This window comes from Passer montanus, unplaced genomic scaffold (genome assembly GCF_014805655.1).
Source record: "Passer montanus isolate IOZ18808 unplaced genomic scaffold, ASM1480565v1 scaffold2, whole genome shotgun sequence".
Lineage (NCBI taxonomy): Eukaryota > Metazoa > Chordata > Aves > Passeriformes > Passeridae > Passer > Passer montanus.
This window is the reverse complement of record NW_024366591.1, coordinates 27787756-27807648: the sequence shown is the minus strand read 5'-3', so window position 1 is coordinate 27807648 and position 19893 is coordinate 27787756. Positions and strand designations below refer to the sequence as shown.

At 35.3% G+C, this 19893-nt stretch overlaps 1 protein-coding gene across 19 annotated transcripts in view; it reads right to left on the bottom strand.

Moving 5' to 3' along the window:
* The window catches only part of TRDN (triadin), a 229716-nt gene that overhangs the window by 152913 nt on the left and 56910 nt on the right, over positions 1 to 19893 (bottom strand). For all 19 annotated transcript variants that reach the window (XM_039707307.1, XM_039707305.1, XM_039707306.1 and 16 more), the window contains 4 exons: positions 11866 to 11916; positions 5058 to 5114; positions 2297 to 2356; positions 871 to 930 (listed from right to left, as the gene is read on the bottom strand). In XM_039707307.1, the coding sequence (XP_039563241.1) occupies positions 871 to 930; positions 2297 to 2356; positions 5058 to 5114; positions 11866 to 11916 (228 nt within the window). The remainder of the gene's footprint in view (positions 1 to 870; positions 931 to 2296; positions 2357 to 5057; positions 5115 to 11865; positions 11917 to 19893) is intronic.

The following is a 19893-nucleotide window of genomic DNA, read 5'->3' as shown; positions in this document are numbered from 1 at the left end:
GGGATTAATCTCAATGCCATAACAAACTGATACTAATATATGTTGCATACTGTTTCTTCAAGACTCAACTGAGTAAAATAAAAAGAGACAAAGACTGAAACTGAACTTTATTATAGAAATAACTGCCATGGAGAAATATCTAACCTCAGAGGAAAACATTCAAATGCCAAGCAATAATAAATGTTAGTCTTTAAAAATGGCATAATAGGGCAAGGTGATTGGATTTTTAAATTTCCCTGTCCAAACCATAGCCAAAGATGGAATTAGCAGTCAAAAGAATAGTGAAAATCACCCCTCACACACCCATGATATTTCTTCAGAATATATATGGTAATTAGATATGTAAATCTTAACCAAAGCCACTGCTGCCATAGAAGACTGTGTAAATCATATACTGAAGCTAGAATGTTATTGAAAAAAAAAAATAAAATCAAGAAAATGAAATTATATCTTTGGGTATGATGGAAGACCCAGATTGAGAGATAGTAAATACTCTTGCATTAGGTCTGTATCAGGTTGAAAACTAATACACAAGAGAAAACCTTCTTTGCAGGCAAATTACTGAGTCTTTTTGTGGAGAAAAAGACATCAGGGAATGCAAAGAAAATAGTCATAGGTTTTGTTCTTTAGCTGTGTAAGAATGATTTGCAATAAACTCTATGCATCAAAACAGGAGAGCAAAGCAGAAAAAAAAATATGCTGAGCAACACTTCACTAGGGCTGATCAAGATCTGCTCAAGCAAAAGGGACAACACCCAAAAAGTGTTCAACATGAACTAGAAGAGCTTTGTACTTTAAATACTTATCTCCACACTCTCCCAGGATTTCAAGCCCCTAAATTGTACAACTTTTAATAATGATCCTCCATACCTTTAGATGGTGCTTTCTTTTCTTGTTTTTCTGGCTTTTCAGGTTTCTCTTTGTGAACAGCTAGAAGAAAAACCAAGAATCTTAATGGTCATTAAAAAAAAAGTTGCATTTGAATGAGAAAAAGGTTAAAGAAACACAAGTAGGCACCACAGTCATGCATGCAAAGAATGAGAAAGATTGATTCAGCCGCTGCTGTTTGTTGTTGATGCCAAAACATGGAATTGGAACTTTCAAAAACTCATCTGGCATCACTGAGGTCTTTGCCATCGGCTGGAGGAGCAGCAGCCTTTCTAGGGCCAGTTATCCCGTGAAAGAAGATAGTCAAGAAGAATCATACTTATTTATATTGTTATTTATTTACTTATTTATTTAATATATTTATATCCTGTAATTTATTGCTTTATTTTGGTTTATGGTTATTTTTTAGCTTTCTTGTTTGTTACTTTGGTTAGTTTCTGAAGGATTTTCTGAACTCCACAGAACAACTAACAGTTTTTCAGCTATGAATGATTAAGCACTATAATTAATTACAAATCTAATTGCAGTGACATTATAACTAATGTTCTTTGGGGCTTTTTGTTTGCTTTTAATTTCCACCTTACAAATTGAAATTAACTGCTCTGTAGTTCCTAGATTTCTGGCTCAGGTTTCAGAATACACCCGAGTTGTGCAGTAGTCACTGAGTAGTGGGTAATCTGAAATATTCTCGTGTGGGTTGTGATTTGCTAAATTTTTGTGATCAATGTGTGCACAGTAACTTGTCCATGGATGTGAAGAACTGGTATATGCATGGGCTGATGTGCCCTCAGGTGATCTACAGGGATTGTGTGTGGGAAAACACGCAGTTCTCTATTTGAGTACAATGTATGAGATTATCCTAGGAACTCAAAAATGTATGCATGAGCATGGAGCTGGTGTTTAAAAAGACAGTAACAATTGGGGAAGATAAAACAGTGCTAGATAGCTATTTACTGCAAGTAACTACTGAAAGAGCTGCTCCTGGCCTACTCAGTGGCTATGCAATGGCCCTATACAGTATTTTATTTAAAATGCTTTTTTTTCCATATGGACTTCCTGATTACCTCTGTGAAAGGGCTGTCAGGTGCCTTTTTCTTGGATGACCATAGTCTCTTAGCAACCATTCTTATTGCAAGTGTTGGAAATACTCAGTGATTATCATAAGATTACACTAATCCAGAGTACAAAATATATTATCTCCTTCCCCAGAGACCCCAAACCAATAAAAAACATGCAGAAGGAATATTATATGCTACTTAGTGTGTAAGACTGCAAACTTTTTTATTATTTCATTCTTTTTATTAATAATATTTCATAACCCTTTTTTATCAATTCAAGGGGATACATAAGTGGAAATTGAGTGGAAAATTAGCTTTAAGGTACCTCCTATTATAAAATAAATAATTACCTGCATGCCTTTCCTTTTTTTCAGGTTTTTCTTGTCTTTCCAGTTTGTCTTTACTTGTCACTAAGAAACAAAGAGTTATATACATATACCCAAAAAAAAAAAAAAAAAAAAGAAAGAAAAAAAAGTGGGAATTTTAAGAATTTAAAACAATTTCACCAAGATAAGCCTTAGGATACTAAGTGTCAGAGTGTGTTACTGCTAAGCTGCCCCGTGCATATTTTTCCAGTGTACATCATACTGCAGGGGTGTGAGCAGCCAGCTCTGGCTAACGAGTTACTGCCATGGTAACATGCCTCAGCTGTTTGCTGCATAACATCATCTCTTGCAATTGTCTGTCAGTTCCAGAAGAATTCCAGAAAACTGTCGGTTACTAAGGCACAGCTCACAGTAAATGCTGCTGCCTGTGATAGGAAGAGGGGTCCACCTTGGCCACCCCACACTCTGTCAGACTCAGGTTGTAAAAACCCTGGAATCGATCTCGGAGCAGAACATGTGCAAATGATACATCTGTGACTTGCCAGCTGGCTTGAAATGGATAACCAGCAATGTATATGGATGGTCAGTAATGGATACAGATAGCAAGTCATGGGCACTAACTGAGATCAGTCCCTGGCAATGACGATCCCAGAACCATAACTGGATATCCAGTATGGGTAAAGTAAAACCAACATTATGACAGTGGAAACTGCATTATGCTATCCACTCATTCATAGAACATTTTCCACTTGCTTTTCTTAGGATTTTACACCAGAATGTTCCAGAAAACAAAAAATAAGCGTGTGGGTTTTAGAGCACTTCTGAAAGAACAGCTGTGAAAATTCAAGTTTAGCTTAAGTCTAATTCCTGTGGAGATTTAATCCAAGTTTAGTAAAACTCCTTTTGTCTAACATGAGGAGATAAGAAATTTCTTTTACAGTACCATGAATTCCATATGTAACCGGATGCAAAAGAAGAGTGGTTGACAATATTCAGGCTTCCACATTTTTAAGCAATATAGTGATAAAATACTTGAGAACATGGCTGACATCTCTGACTGAGACACTGCTAAGTGACTGAGACACTTCTAATTACTGTCTGTGTCATTAAATAACTTTCTTAAACTTCATCCCAGAAGTTGATTATAGATTAGAATAGGATGCTATTTATATTCTCCGTTACCTCGATCTTGAAAAGGCAATGTATTTAATGTAGAAAATAAGCAGCAAAAGTACAGGGATGCAGTCTCTAGAGTCTCCCAGTCACACTATAATGAAATGGACCTTAGAAAGGCACACATTCATAGTCTTAGTTTTGAAATTTAATGTACAGTCTGAAAATAATGTTTATTAGCACTGTGAATATAGAGAATCTCTACACACAGTAGTGTTTCCATAGCAGTTTTGGCAATAGTTCACTAAATGAAACTAATAGTTCACTTCAAGAAAAAATACCACTAGGTAGAAAGAATATTAATAGGATTTATGGCAAGCTAAGGCAGTATAATTGTAATTTTTTTTTCACTGGCTATCTGAGCTTGGCTGGGATAATCTTTTTCTTGTTCTAAGAAACTTAATAAAACATTAAATATTGTTCTCCTGTGAAATCAAGTTGAAGAGTTCCACAGGTTTTCCACATTATAACAGAAGTCTTAAAGATAAATTCATGTTTTAATATGGGACATTATTGCTTTTGCTTTGTCATTTTTCCAAACCCCAGAAAAAATATTCCATGTTATCACCATTCTATTTTCTACTAATAAATATTCATTCTAAGAGACACCTCAATTTACATGCCTGCCATTAACTTCTAAAATCAGTCTTGTTAGCTCGAGGCACTTTGAATTACTTATATGAAATGGAAAAGCTCCAATCAGAGACTGTTAGAAAGGCCTAGTCAAGCACAGTTTTCAGGAGTTTCACCTTCACTTGAGTTCTTGGCCTGCATATGTCTGCTGTGGCTGAATATTTGGTCTTCCCTTTTCTTTTTTTGGTAATTCATTATGGCCTGTTTTCTCTTCCAGAATATTTTTCTTCCTCCAGCCCAAGACTTCATTAGCCACAAGTTAGTGCAAAGGACATATTCTCAGAAGAATTAAGTGTTTTGACAAGTAGGTGCACTCCACCAAAATTCTATTTTGCTAAAATATCCTCACAAAAAGTAAAGTGGACGGTGGCTGTTGTAACCCAGAGCTAACTCATACGTTGTGGGTGGAGAGTAAGAAATATCTTCATTCTGACAGCAGATCTGTAGTTTGTTGTTGGCATACACCACCAGGAAATTATTAAACTCTCTCTAAAACCTCTCCCCAGTGTCTCTGAAATTAATCTGGAGGAATTAATTTTTCCTTTTTTTTCTTTTTTTTTTCCTTTTTGTCTCTATTTTAAGAAGCTTTCCAAAGCAGAATGTCTACATGGACCATTTCCAGTATGTTATAATTTACAAATCACATTTTGGTGCAAAAAATTCTTAAGGTCAAATAATATTCTTGGATTTATTCAAGAAGAATATAATGGACACCAATTTGTGCTCTAGGTACTTTCTACATAACTTACTAGTACGGTAAAGACTTATTAATTAATATCTGAATGTAATTTCAGTTTTCTGTACAGTGATGAATTCGAATTGTTTTTAAAAACCTCATTCTCCTTCCAGCTGGCTTTCACAACACCTCCTCCATCCTTAAATATTATTAGGATCTACAAGAACAGTCTAAGAGTCAATAGATTAGACTATTTTGAATCACTGATAAAAAGGCAAGGAATACCAAAAGCTGAATACTTACCCTTTGGGGGTTCCTTCCTCTCAATTTTTTCTTGTTTTTCAGGTTTGTCTCTGTGTGCTGTTACAAATAATAAAAAAATAAATAAACCCCAGCTCACAAAAAATATGTAATCTGGATGTGTTAAGTACACTTATTATCTCATGAAAGTGATCAAGGAAAAGCATTCATAAACCCAAATAACGGATTTTAGCTCTGAGTCACAGGTACTTGATGATGTATAGACCTGAATATCAACATTCATTTCTAGGTCCAAGAGAAATATTTTCCTTGAATAAATCTTCAGATATCAGACTATATTTTTCTGAAAGAAGTGATTATTCAGCAACCTCAATCTAATCTGTCCTTTCTCTTTTGGTCCCATTACACAACCACCCTGACTCGCAGATTTCTGACAGAGGAATTTATTTTCAGCCCTTGACAGCATTGCTTTCTATTCTTAACAAAAAACCGGCCAGCATATTGCTTTCTATGCTATTTTTTTCTTTATTTTTAGCTGTCACTTCCGTCACAGGATGGATTAACAAGAAAATATCTCTTTTAATCAGAGTGTAACCTCAGGAAGAGCAGCTGTTCAAAACACAGCCGACTCCATGTCCTGCAAGAGGCAGGCAAACATGAGTCCTTATAGACTCTCTTGCCCACCTAGGTCTCAGACCATCTTTTGAAGTGGTTCAATCCCACATACTAATGATTTTATTCTTAGTAAACCCATACTACTAAAAGACTAGCATTTAATAATTTCAGGGAAATATTATTTTCTTTTCTGTACCCAGGGTTCTGGGAAAAAGTAAAACAAATTCTGATTAGAAGACAGTGAGCTTTATAAACAAGCACATTATGCTTTTGTGTCCATTCATTTAATCAGCTTTGCAGTGAATGCCATTTCACAAAAGTGCAAGCACTTTTTTGTTGGCGGAGTGTTTCCACATTAAAAAGCATGTTGCAGTCATTAAGAAAAATCATTCAGAACATTCAGTAAATTCATTACGTCTTATGTGTGTTTGGATTATCCAAAATTCATTTTCAGTCATAACAAGTAAATTATTGGGATAACAAACAGCCGTACAGTTGAAAAAGATTGAAGAGAGATATTTCAAGCCTTTAAAGAATGTGGACAGAAAATTTACACTAAAAAACAAGCTGTGAAAAAAAGAGCAGCACCATCAATGTATTATTGGATGAATTATAGACTACAACTCATTCAAATGTTTTAGCAGATCTAGGAGCATACTGAGAAAAAAACATTCTACAAACTGAATAATTTTGCAGAAATTGTAGCATGCTTTTACGTCTTGCATTTGTATTAGCAGGTGCTGGCTCTGTCCTAAACACTTTTGTCAGTTTTGGCAGGACCAACAGCAGTTTCACAAACAATGGCTCTGTGATGGTCAGTGTGAGTGAAACCTGAGCTTCTGCACATTCAAACAAAAGCTCTTGTAGTCTCTACGCCAAAAAGTACAGCTGAACTATGCAGAACAGATTGATAATCAGAAAGCTTGTTTTTATCCACAGGGCATCTTACTTGTGTAAGAGAGATCATTGTAGGTTTTAAAAAATTTGTTGTAGTTTTTCCATAGCATTTCCTTATTTCATGATTTGAGAAAAAAAACCCAGACAACAACAGGAAAGCAAACCAAAAAACTCAAAGGAAATCAAAACAAACAAAACCCATACCCACACAGCAAACCCATAAAATGAGCCTAACTGAATTGAATGTCAGTAGACCTGAAAGTGGACAGAAAAATCCAATTTAAATTTGTTGCACATCCTCAAAATGACGCAAACGGCAAAAATGCAAGGAAATACTAATATTTTTTGGACTACAGCTTAAAACATGAAGAAGGGATCAGTTGGCCCCTTCTTGAGAAAGAAAAGTAACTTGATGTATCTGGGCAGGGAGCCTGGAATGTGGATAAGCAGAGACCAGGCTGGCATAAGCATAAGCTATTTTTCTCTTCCCAATTATAGGCTGAAGGTGATCTCTGGTTAGTTTGAGAGCCTTATCCTGTGTGTTGATATCCCCATAGCCTCAGAGGTTGCTAATCTCAGATTGTAATATTTATCATTACCTCTTATGGGCACTGTCAGAGCTGTGGCTTCCCTTATTTGGGAAGGGCAGGTGCTGCCAAAAATTAAAGTGTTCATGTTTCAGGGCTGTGATCACTGGCCATTTTTGACTCTTCAGTCACAAGACCAACAAAATCCACTGAAGCTTTTGTTCTCAAAAATTTAAATCTGATATTTCTTAGCATGTTAACTCTCTCCCAAAATATTTTTATGTTCAAATTCATATGTAGTTATGAAAGGTCTGTCATAGAAAATACATTACTCTCTACAGATCGTTTCCATATTTTGTCACTTGGATATAATTTTCTTTGTCAAGGGCTTAATACACACTCTTTCTCAAGCCTAAAATTCTAGGTGCAAGCATTCCATTTTAGAATTAGCCAGGCTGGCCATATTGCCATGTTTCTGTGAAAAAAAAAATAGTGTTGATTGGATTTTATTTTACATTTAAAAAAATAGGGGAAAAGACACAAACATACAAAAATGTTTTTAAGGCTACTTACGCACTCTTCAACTGAAAAATGTTGAAACAAAAACTGTTCATTCAACTTGAGTTCAACCATTTTATTAGCTTTATGACACAATTTGTAGTTAAAAAAATAATTTCTTTTATTGATTTTGCTACTAGGATGCTGGTGACATCCGTAAGAAAAAATAACAACTAGACTTAAAATCAAGTAGATTTATGGCAATTATGGAAGCTAAAATTTTTCCACAAATTAAAAGAAATTTTCTTGGGCTTCCTTGCAAATGCCAAAAAGTCATAAGCTCAGACTGAAGTGGAAACATTGGAAACATGGAAACATTGGAAACTTATTAACATTGGAAAAATATAACATCCCAACCTAATTTTCACTAACCTAGATTTTGGAAATTGCTGAAACATTTTTGCATGTCTTTGAATAAAAATTCAGCCTGAGGCAAAAAGATGAACATGGGAAATCTCATCCTAAGTGACTCGAGTGTGATAAATTTATAAATAATCTAAAATAGAAGCTTATAATGGAAAATTTTAAGGTAATTTAACAATGTATTCCAAACTTAATATTGCTATCTATTTCACAGAAAAATAAAAATAAGAAGCGTCACATATATGTGAGAGGATTTTCCTAATTTCATTCATCATCTCAGATTTTGTTTGCATCAAATTGAAGACATAGTGGAGTGGGACATGATTTAGTTTTTTCTTGGATAAAGTTCTCCAACAAAGACATTCCACCTTCCAAAACAGAAAGTGTGAAAAGAAGAGGTGTAGCAAGGCACTGCTTCCATACCTAAGAGAAGCAAAAATAGTTTCCAGCTGAGTAAATCTTAAGTCTGCTGCTTAGTACAAAGCCAGGTGATGAGTGCAGTGAGCATGAAGCAGAGATTGCTTGCTCCAGCTAACAGACTAAGTGCTTGTCTACAGAGCAGCACTCTCAGGAAAGTTAAGATAAATGAACTAATACAATGAAGTTAGAGTGCATTAGTCAGAGAGCATTAAATCTCTGCCTAGATGCTTTGATTTGGAAGCAAAGCAACTTTAGATGGCTACAACTTAATTCTTCCTGAAGGAACACTGAAGAAAAAAAGAGGTTGGTCTGGAGAGAGGCACAGACTCCCAGGTCCAAATACATAATTTAAGGAAACTATGGCTATGTTGCCATCTGTACCATGTTCTCCAGTTTAAAGTTAATGTAGACATAGTTGTAGCTGTACCTACAGGTCAGACAGACTGTCTGTGTACAAAATATGATTTTTAGTTTATTAACATGGTGAAATTATGTGGGTTTCTAGAATACTAGGATTTGTATGGTCTAGCTCTATTTATATATTTACCTGTCTCAAATACTTTTTCTTCCAGCTACAGCAAATTAACCATCATTACATTGTTTTCTTGCATACCTTACCTCAACAGAAATGTATTAGTGAAGTTATTTTGGGAAAAGCCACACAGTAAATAAATGTTTTTCCCATTCCTTCTCAATGCCTGCTTTAATTAGAGCTATTTCCCATAAATGCAGGGCCATTTATTTCACTGGTGAGATCAGTTTTCCATCAGAATCAGAAATTGTCATTGGACCTTCCATTAGACAGAACTTCTGTACTTACATATACCTTTATCTCGATATTTTTTACTATTGTTCTTACTTTCTGCCAAACAATGTGTAATTAACTCTTATTGGTAGTAATAGTAATAACAATTATATCACTTGTTGTGGCATTTACATTTTCTGAAAAATCGCTTTGCCCAGGATTTTTCTCCTGGGAAGCTGAGAAGCCTCAGAGAAAAAGGAAAACAATTTTTTTTCTCATTTGCTTCTTCTCTGTTTTGTTCATGTAAAATGTGTTTAGGGATTGTTCACTCACAAGTGATTGTTTCATTGGTTTCTGGTGTGAGTTATTTTGACTCATTGGCCAATCAGTGCAAAGCTGTGTTGAGACTGGAAGGAGTGATGAGTTTTCATTATTATCTTTTTAGCATTCTGTAAGTATATTGTCTGTATTCCTTAGGTATATTATAGTTTAGTATCCTTTAATATAATATAGTATCATAAAATAATAATTTAACTTCTAAGAACACAGAGTCAGATTCATGATACCTCCCTGCCATGAAAATCCCTGCAATACAATAACCTATTTCTTAAACAGACTCCAGCAGCAACTCAGTCCTGCAAAACCTATCTAGAACACAATATCTAGATGCTCAGGAGAGTTGTATACGGAAAGATTATCAATCCCTTGTGCCTCTGCTGGCTGATCAAGCTCCTGGTCATGCAGTCCAGGGCAACTGCACTTCTGAAATTACTAATACCTCAAATACCAAATTGGAAGGACCCTTATTTGTAGTGAACTTATATGTACACGTTATCATGAAATAATTTGATTTCAGGGCTCTTAAGCATGACCAATGGTTTTGTGAAATTATTTCTCAGCGTATTTCTTCTTTTCAGGATTAAATTTGTTACAATAATTGAAATAGACATTATTGCTAGTAGTTTATCAAAATATTTAATTAAAAGCAAATTTTAGGGCACCAGTTTGCCTGGCTCTCAATACTGTTTGACTCTTTTAATTTCAGTCACTCCCATCTGGGATTTTTATTCATTATAACTGTTCCTCATATTTCACTTCAATCTTTCAAAAATGAGGCTTATAGCTTGAACTCCCTTGTAAATTGTGGGACTGGTATTCAGAGGATTTGACTATTCAAAAAACTACAATTAAATTACTTTTAAAACTCTAGTGTTCCCACATGTTGGGCAGAAGACAGAAATGCTTTTTCCATTTCCAGCTATTAAAAATATTCATTTTACTTCTGGATTTTTTTCTGTTAAAAACAATAAAAGACTGTATTGCTACATATTTCCTGAAAGGACTTTAGAAGGTGACAGTAAAATTCCCTAAGGTTTCATGCCTTTTTCACACTGTAGACAGAGGCCAGATAGAATGTTTTCTCGTCATTGTGCCTCCTATGTACATGCTGCATTGTTGATATTAAACAAAAAAAAAGCAACAAAATATAGAAAAATATATTGTTTTGTGCTTCAGCAACTGATTGTATAACTAGAGACTGCATTATCAGGCACCTAAATAATGGGACTTGACTAATGACACCTGAACACTTTTTTTTTCCTGGCATCTTATAATTTCTTTGTAATAATTTCTGCAATGTTAATATTGTTTTGTGTAGAGAAATTGATTTTCATATAGATGAAATGGTACACAAGAGGCTGTTTGGTCAAGATTGCAACATCATTTGTGTCTTTAGATTACTTTGCTTGAAAAGGCCTTAACTGGGATCCTTGCTAATGGATCTGAGTTCATTATTTCCTGGCTTGCCCATTGGTACCCTAAAAAAATTCATTTTGGTAAAACATGACTTATTAAGTAGTTGGGAAATAGTTCTAGGCAGTCCAGATGACCCTGATTAGCAGAGAACTGGAGCTGAAAAACACTATAAAAATGTTTTACAGAGGTGTAAAATGCTATAAAAATCACACTAAGAATACATATAGAAATGAGTATAACTGCATGAGCGAGGGTGTATGTGTACACAATATTTTTAATAAGCCTCCTTCTTGCTCCCTTCTGCCACTATGAAGCTGAACACTGGTGTGTTAGAAGGATGCTCATGACGTTTTATGCAGCCTAGCCTTTATGGAAGAGCTCTGTTAGGCAAAAACCCTCTTCAGATATGCCAGAAAACACCTTTGTTTACATGACCTCTGAAAACCAGTCCAAACCAGTTCCTCTGTGCATTTTCGGAAACTGCCAGTTATAGGAGATTAAACAGAAAAAGAGCAGGTTCTTAAAATGAAAGTTTTTCTTATCTCTGATACACACCTGGCTCACTTTTAGCTATGACTTCCTAACTTGGATGGCACCCACTGGCCTATAAATTTATTTTTTTCCTTGCCCAACATACTTCATGCCTTTTCCACCAGACGAAGTTCATCAACACTCAACTTTCTTGCACCTTGCTAGAAAAAGGATTTCTGGAAAAGTTTGGGCAGGAGAATCTTATTACGAATGTGCATTTTCAATCTAGCTACACAAGCATAAAATTATATTTTTCTGTTAATGCTAAGGTATACATGAATTTTTGATCATTTGCAGTCTGTGCCAGCTGATCTTTGAATGCTTCTACGATGCAACAGGAACAGTTAACCAAGTTAACAAACAAAAATTATGTAGTCAACTAAGACACTGTATGTTACACAAATATATGCGGGCAAACAGACAAAAAGAAACAAGTTACCCTTTGCTGGTGTTCGTTTTTCAGGTCTCTCCGTTTTCTGTTTTTGAATTTCTGAAAAAATATACAATGCATATTTGTCAATATTAAAATAATTTTCACACACAAAAATATCACATGCATTCTCATATTAAAAAAAAATTAAAAGTGGTTAAAATATTATGGCTGCACCATGGCTTTATCACTTGCATAGTCAGAGTAATATACAATGTATTTCAATTTTATATATATACACAGGCAATATATATGGATAAAAATCACAATATTAAGTGTGTTTAATAATTATTCTGTTTTTAATTGAGCTGTACAAATACTTTTAAAGGAAAGAATAGCTTTAGTTGATCTGCAATAGATATACAGTAACACATGTTAGTCATGATTCAGAAAAACATTATTTGCTAAACATTTTTTTGTATTTATTTTGAGTCGTTTACCAAGACTAATATTTTATGCTTTCCAAATTACCTTTGGAAGGAAAAACTGTTCTTTTCACTACATTTTCTAAAATTTTCAAAGCTCACATACTGAATTGGTATCTCCAACACACAATAAAAGGTAGACTCAATGCTCTATACAAACTGCAGAGATAAAAAGTCCCCAGGTTAGGGATTGTTGTCTCAGAGAATGACTCATTTTGATCATGCTGTACACCAAAATCTGAGAACTGTCTTCTTAGAGGTGGAAGGGGTACAGTATTTATCTGCCTTTGTTATACCATTACTTTTGAACAAAATTTTTCAGCTGTAATATTGATATTAAATTACTGTTATATACGTCCATATAAATCTTTTTCCTCCTGTCTTTATTTTGTCAAAACCAGGATAATATAGAAAAAATGGTAAAATGCTGAATTTTTGAAAAAGCAAACTAAAATTAAATCAAATGTGCTTAGACCGCTTTGCACACAGTTAAAGAAATTTAAAAATAATTTATTTTAGATGTGCAATAAAGTCATTAAGACTATAGAGAGTGCCTGGGTTATCATATTGTGTACATATTTCCTGCAGTAGGAAACCGCTCTAAAATACTGTATGAAATTTGTTTTCAACAAAAGCAAATGCAAATCTCACTAGACTCTGTGGGAAATGGTTTCTTGTGTTTCAGTGTTACCTGTGCTCTGCAGGGTCTAAATATCAAGAACACTGACCCCAATATTAATCCAACAGAGGATAAGCTGTGCATATTACATCTCAAGTCTAAGCTACTCTAATGCCTATTGAAGACAACTGAAATATTTCACTTACAACCTTAGTAATTTTCTCAGGATACACATTGCCAAAGAAATCCAGTAGGAAATGGAATTTCCCCTCTCCAGATATTTAGATAAGTCCTTGAAAGTAATGCAGAATGTTTTTATTGTATAATATTTGGCATCTGAAATAATTTATTGTGTGTGGTTTGCAAAAACATAGCTATTCTATAGCATCAGGCCATGTTATCTTCAGATAGAGAGAATATTTTTTCACTGAGATAAAGAGCAACAAAGGGTAAAACACAACACTGTTAACCACTAATGTATGGAAACATAACTAAGCTAATTATATGATGTCATTAGGCCGAAAGAAGTTTTTATTCAGTGCTCATCTTGCTCTTTTCAGCCTGGCTGGCAGTTCATTATAGTTCTATAAACCTCAAAGGGTGAGAATAGAAAGAAATATACTCTTCTGATTTACTGTGTTTCAGCTGAGCCTGGATTATTTTTCTTTCAAATATGGGAGGATATTTTATTTTATCAACTGAGAGAATCCTCTTTCTGGATTTTCAAACTTTTCCCACTTGTTTTGCTTAAATGGCTACATGGTCTAGTTTGGGTAGCATAAGTGGTAGGAATGGTGCAAGACAGTAACAGATGGAAGATTGCTCCCTAATTCTGGGCACATCTGAGCAGTTTTCCATGCCACTGCCTTCAAACACTGACTCAGAGGACTTAAAGAGAGCTGAGTCACTTCCTCTGCATTGCAACATTCTGTGGAGACATATCTCACCCAGTTCAACAGGTCACCCTACATACGGAGATGAATATGAATAAATCATATTCTTCAGGCAGAGTCACACAGACACATATTCCTTGCTTGCTTTAAAATGCCTCAGCTCTGCTGCATTTCTACTATGTATTACATGTCTCATTACAGAAAAGAGGCCTATTTTTCTTGGGAAAAAAAGTATAAAATAAGAATAAATCCTTGTTGTTTAAAAAAAATAGTTTTAAAATTACTTTTGATTTAGGGACATTACTGCTAGTTTGACTGGAAAATATGTATGAAGCAATGGCTCTAAAGCTGGTTATTTAAATCAAGCTCACACTGTATTGGTAGTGAACCTTGCTTCAAACAAATATTCCAGTAAGTTGCACAAAAAGATACCTTTTTAGACAGCCACACTGAGAATCTCATCTAATTTTCTACTACAGCTAGGATACCACACATCACAAAGAAACATACACAAATTCCTAGAAATGAAGTACATCTTCTTAACACACAAGTGTGTGCATATACACTTCTACACACTGCAAAGTGTCCCATAATTAAGGTCTCTTCACAACTTCTCATTACAGTCTGAGCCACCATAAAAAATTGCAGCCTGGATCGCATCAATTCTGACACATTACATCCCAAATTTTCCCAGTACAAATAAATCTAGTTGTAATATTAGCTAAACTGAATCAATTTACAAAGGAGAAAATAGTAACTATTTGTTAATTTCAAAGTATTTAAAAGCAGGATACACATTAGAATATTGGAGATTTTTTGTTGTTGTTTTTTGAGAATTCTGATACTCTCTGCTTCATCTTTTTATGACAAATAGCTTTAATTTTGTAGTAATCACATCATATCTTATTGCTGAGTTGACAAAGTGGTTGTAATATCATAGAAGACTTACATGGCCAGTTTAAAGCAAGTAATTAATCTCTATCAGTGTGACACATTGTTAATAAATCCTAACTATTACGAATTCATGTTTAGAAAAATGACAGAATCAAGCAGCAGCAAGGATAATCTTTGTCACCACAGCAACCATTCGGATTCTTTATGAGATGACAGCACAGTTTATTAAATTATTGTAAAGGAATATGTATTTTAAAAGCTGTATTTCATTGTTTGTTTTCTTAAATTATTAGGCAGACATGAAAAATTATGTTTCCCCTTGTGTTGCTTGAATTTTGAATAGATAATTATTTCCTTAAATATGGATACTGCTTGATGCTAATTTCTCCAGACCTCAGGTCTCGTGCAGATATACAGAACATACAGGACGATTATTTTATATAGGTCCAAGAAGGAAAACTAGGAAACTTCTTACTGACCATTTCAAGATGCTGAAAGGAGACACACTCAACTATATTGCTGTCAAACTGATTTATCTATGTCCTGTTGACCCAAACCAGACCTTACCAGTCAGCTGAGGATCAGTATTGCAGGAAGATTTACTGGAAATCCCTGCTGAACAAGAGAGTCTGGGCAGCAGCTTCCCCACCCCTCACCTAGCTAATTTTCATTAACAGCAGTTGACAGTGTCTAACGAGAGCACAGCACTGGCTGTGCACTCTGGCTCCAGGAAGATCAGGATGGGAGAAAATAATTTCAGTCCCTTGAATCTCTGTGAACTAATGGGTCACCACTGTGCAGGTTTACATCAGTGTGAATGAAGAGCACAGCCCCTCATGCTAGAGCATGAGGAGGTTCTCCTGGCTCCTGGTTCTCTTCTTTGTCTGCCTTTGCGTTTCTGATATTGATTTTTTGTTATGTCCTTTTTTATAACATAATAAAATGGATAGCAATATTCTCAACTACTTTAATTTTGTTGTGTTAGAATAACATCTATGAGCCTTAGCCTACATGAATTACACATGGAGCTATGACATGATATAAAGATCTCATCTCTGTAACACAGGAGTTCAGACTTAGAGGGATGCATTTCTTCTCTTGCTGGGAAAGCACAGCCTTGCATCTTGCTTCATTAGAGGATAAAATGGTGAGTAGCATTCTGGTATTGTGGAAATAACACCTACACCTCCCCCTCCACTGAGTTTCCATGTTACAGATGAAATATACCTTTAAAAAAAATCCCCAAAACCATATTAAAAATGTCCATGATATAAGAGACAAAGTGAGGGAAAAAAAAGAGTCCTCATTTGAAATACAAGAATTCTTTACCCAAGGTAACCCAGAAAGTTAGCAAAAGAACTGGGGATTTACCTCTGAACCTGACATTCCACATTACCCTCCATGCTTAAAGCCAACCTGTTACTACTTAAATACTGGAGTGAAGAAAGAATGTAGTTTTAATATCTCTTGTGTTTTAAAGGTATAATAATTCTTTATGAAATCAGAATAGATTTTTTTTCCTAAAAAAATTTTACCAGCTGGTCATCTTTTTCATCAGCTGTTACAGGTAACACAGCAATTTACACCTTCAGGGCTTTGACATTCTCTCTCTTACGAATATCTAAATGTGAAAAGGAAAATTAGTCCAACTCAGAGTCTGGTGAGCCAGAGGTTAATAATTTGCTTTTGAGCAGCTAAAATCCTTACAGCTATTGCCAGCAATTTAGTGGGGCTATATCCTAGTTTATCAGGACTAATTGGTAGCAGGCAGCTGATTATCCTGAAGAGTTGGTGGAAACAGATACTGAGGGCAAGGCCAGAGTGAGTGGTGTTAAGAGCTTTAGAAGATGGGAGAGATGTCATTTCTAATGTGTTTTTAGAAGTTGTCTTTGTGAAGAACTGTAGTCTACTCTCTTGCTGTTGGTATCCTCAGGAGAAATTTGCAATTGTGCAGCTGATGTCTATTTTTAATCTAGATAGTACCAGCTGGTGAGGGTGACAGTTATCCTTGAGGGGCTAGGAGGAGAAGAAAGGAAGCTGTGCATTAGAGCAACTTCTATCTGACTACTAATACATCAAGTAGCTGTACTCTACAGCCAAAAACACCCACAGCAAAGCAAAAAAACCACCTTGTAACAGGAAAAAAAGTGCAGGGACAAAAAGAAAACCAACCAAAAAACAAACAAACAATTTGATTGGAGAATTAAATTGGTGTATTGAGCCCATATCCAAGAACCAAAGACAGTGTAACAGAAGGCCTTAAATACCAGTATCCAGTGTTGGAAAGTCTGAGTGACATATATGGCTTACCCAGGTGACTTCCCTACCAGCTTGCCAGTAGCACAGTCTTATCCCCAGTGTTTTCTTAGATTTCTCCCTGTTCTGGGACTCAAAGCATCTTCAACCTGGTGTACGTCATAATGTTTCCTGAAGCCATGTGTCATAAGAGCTTTCTTGAAAATGCAACAGGGGACAAATTGCTCCTATCAATGAAAATGCTAAACAATTTGGGTGCTCTTCCATGACATGAAGAACCAGACTACAGTGCCTGTTAAATATAATTTCAGAATTTTTTATCCACCTCTTTGGAAATTGCAGCTACAAGTTACACTGGGAATAAAGGTTTCGGGAAGGGAAGGGAAGGATCATGTCAAGTTCCATTTGCTTTGTTAAACTGAGGATTCCCTTCCCTCCAAAACCTAAATAATTTATTATCATTATCCTTATAATCATTCTCATTATTATTATTGTTTTGTTTTTCCTCTGGTAAGGTTTCCATTTGAAACAGAAAAACAATATCTTATCAGAAAAGTTTTTGCAGGTAGGGAGGTACTTGCAATTATCTTTGACTAATTGTCCTGTAAGCAGCACTGGCATTCTTCAGGGAGACCATATGCAGATTTTTTATGGTGGAATTTTAATGATTGGGATTTTGAAAGAACTGAAAGTAGAAGGTATTAAAAGTTTTCAATCCTAAACACTTTAACATTAAGTTTCATTCTTCATAGACATAAAGATGTTAAGGCTATGTTTTTCATTCCCAGACAGCAGTCCTGTACGTTTAGGTTCTAAAATCAAAAAAGGAATGCTACTTTCACTTTGACTAAAATCAAGAACCAAAAGACAAACCACCTCTTTACTCAAACAAATCTGAGATAGACCCACATGATCGTAACCAGTGGAACCTGAAATTGTCTTGACATGCTTCTCCTTATGGATGCCAGTCTGAAAGGTGTTACTAGCCCAGTGGTAAATGGTATTTTCATAGCCAATTTTATCAGTCTGCATTTAATTGAGTGTAATTTTCTAAAGAAAAAAATGCAGGCAAGGCTTGTAGACCTCTTAAAGCAAAATTATATATACAACTATACCTAAAATCTCTAATTTTGATTAGCACCAAGGAAGTCTTTTTCCATACAAATCTATTTAATTTTTGTTGGTTTGGGTCCTTTGGTTTTGTTTCTTTGTTTTTGAAAGGTGTTAAAAATACAATAAAAAGAGATCACAGATACAGTTACTCTACCAAGACTGTATTAGTCTGTAAATAGCCATTCCTTGACAAATTCAACCACTTTTAGATCCAATTGATTTCATTTTAGGGGTTTGGCATGCAGAAGAGAGGTTTCTGTGGGTCGTGAGCAAGGGCTCCATTTGCTACATCCTCTCCTTGGCACAGCAGTAGCTGTGAAGGTACCTGAGTTCACTCAGAAATATGGAAGCCACCCAGTTTTGATGCTGTGGGTTTGACTGAGCTTTGGAAAAAGTGTTCATTTTCAGGTCAGACACAGCAGACTCCAGCCAGTGAGGATCTGCTTAATACCCTCTGCTCACAGAGTAAGAACCTCCCCAGACTCCTTTACTAGGGCACAAATTAAGATTTCCATGAAAATTGCATGGATATCTTCACTTAAGGTTTTCCCTGATGTAAGAGAATACCTTCATCAACAGCTACAAAACTCTCTTCTAACACTTCTGTCCAGGTTCCCTACTAGCCTTATGGCCCAAAGTACTCTCTCTTTTAAAATATAGTTGGCAATTTTGGATTGAAAAGTTTCAGCTCAAGTTGAAAACAAATCACTATTCTGCAAAAGGCAAAAGAGTTATAATTGAACATCCCTGTACCCTTGTGGTATATTATCTCTTTTGTTCATCTGCGTAATATGGAAAATATTTTCTTTCTTTTATAAAATGCTATTTTATGGTGGATATGCAATTCCTGTACTGATAAATGTAAGTAATACCAGATGAAATTGTTAAAAGAACATTAATAACAGAAATGGATGTCACAAAAATGAAAAATGCAAAAAAACCCCACATCTGGAAAAGCACTTTAACATCTAAGAATTGAACCAATCAATGTTTTTTATCTTTTAACACAGAGAGTACTTTACACAAAGATATGCAAAATGCTTTACAGCAAAGTGTAGCCTAGGGAAAGAGCAAAAGCCTTTTAGTGAGATCTTTAATAGCAACTCATATACAGAGAAGTGAACATTACCATACAGCAACATGAAAGAAACTGAATTCAGAAGGCATTATCAGCACAAATAGGTATATACTTTAGGGATGAATGGACCTATCTAATTATTTTTAAGACATATATATGACAACTACACTGGTAACACAATTTTCAGTTTGCATTTATGATATTCTGAATTTATTGTCTCCAGCTCATTTCCAAACTGTCTGTAGCCTTGGGTTCACAAGAAGTTGTAGTTGTGGATTAAAGCCATGCAAACACTGTGTCCCTTCACTGGGAAAAATGCTTGGAGTATGGAGAGCTCTCTTGAGAAATTATAACTATATTTTTAATAGTTCTGATATACTTCCTGAGGCATTTGCACTGGTCACTCTAGGGTAGCAATAAGAACTTCTGTTCCATCCACTGAGTCAGCTGAGCTTTTGGTCTAATCCTATATTCTTAGGTACTTTAATAGTTAAAAACAGTCTGACACATGTGATAAATTGTAGGACTAATGAGTTGTTCACTTGGTCACCGCACCAAAAAACTATGCAGGCAATTGTCTAGTCTGAGAACCTTTCCTTTTGGGAGCACTTTGTTTGTTAGCACAGATCAATATCAAGGTCTGAACAAGCCAATAGACTGTGATGGATAAATTGTGACTGACCTAACCTTGGGGTGGAGAAGGGGTTAATAGGAGTGGGCACCTGACATCAGGTCTGGGGGAACTACACCTTGGCCAGA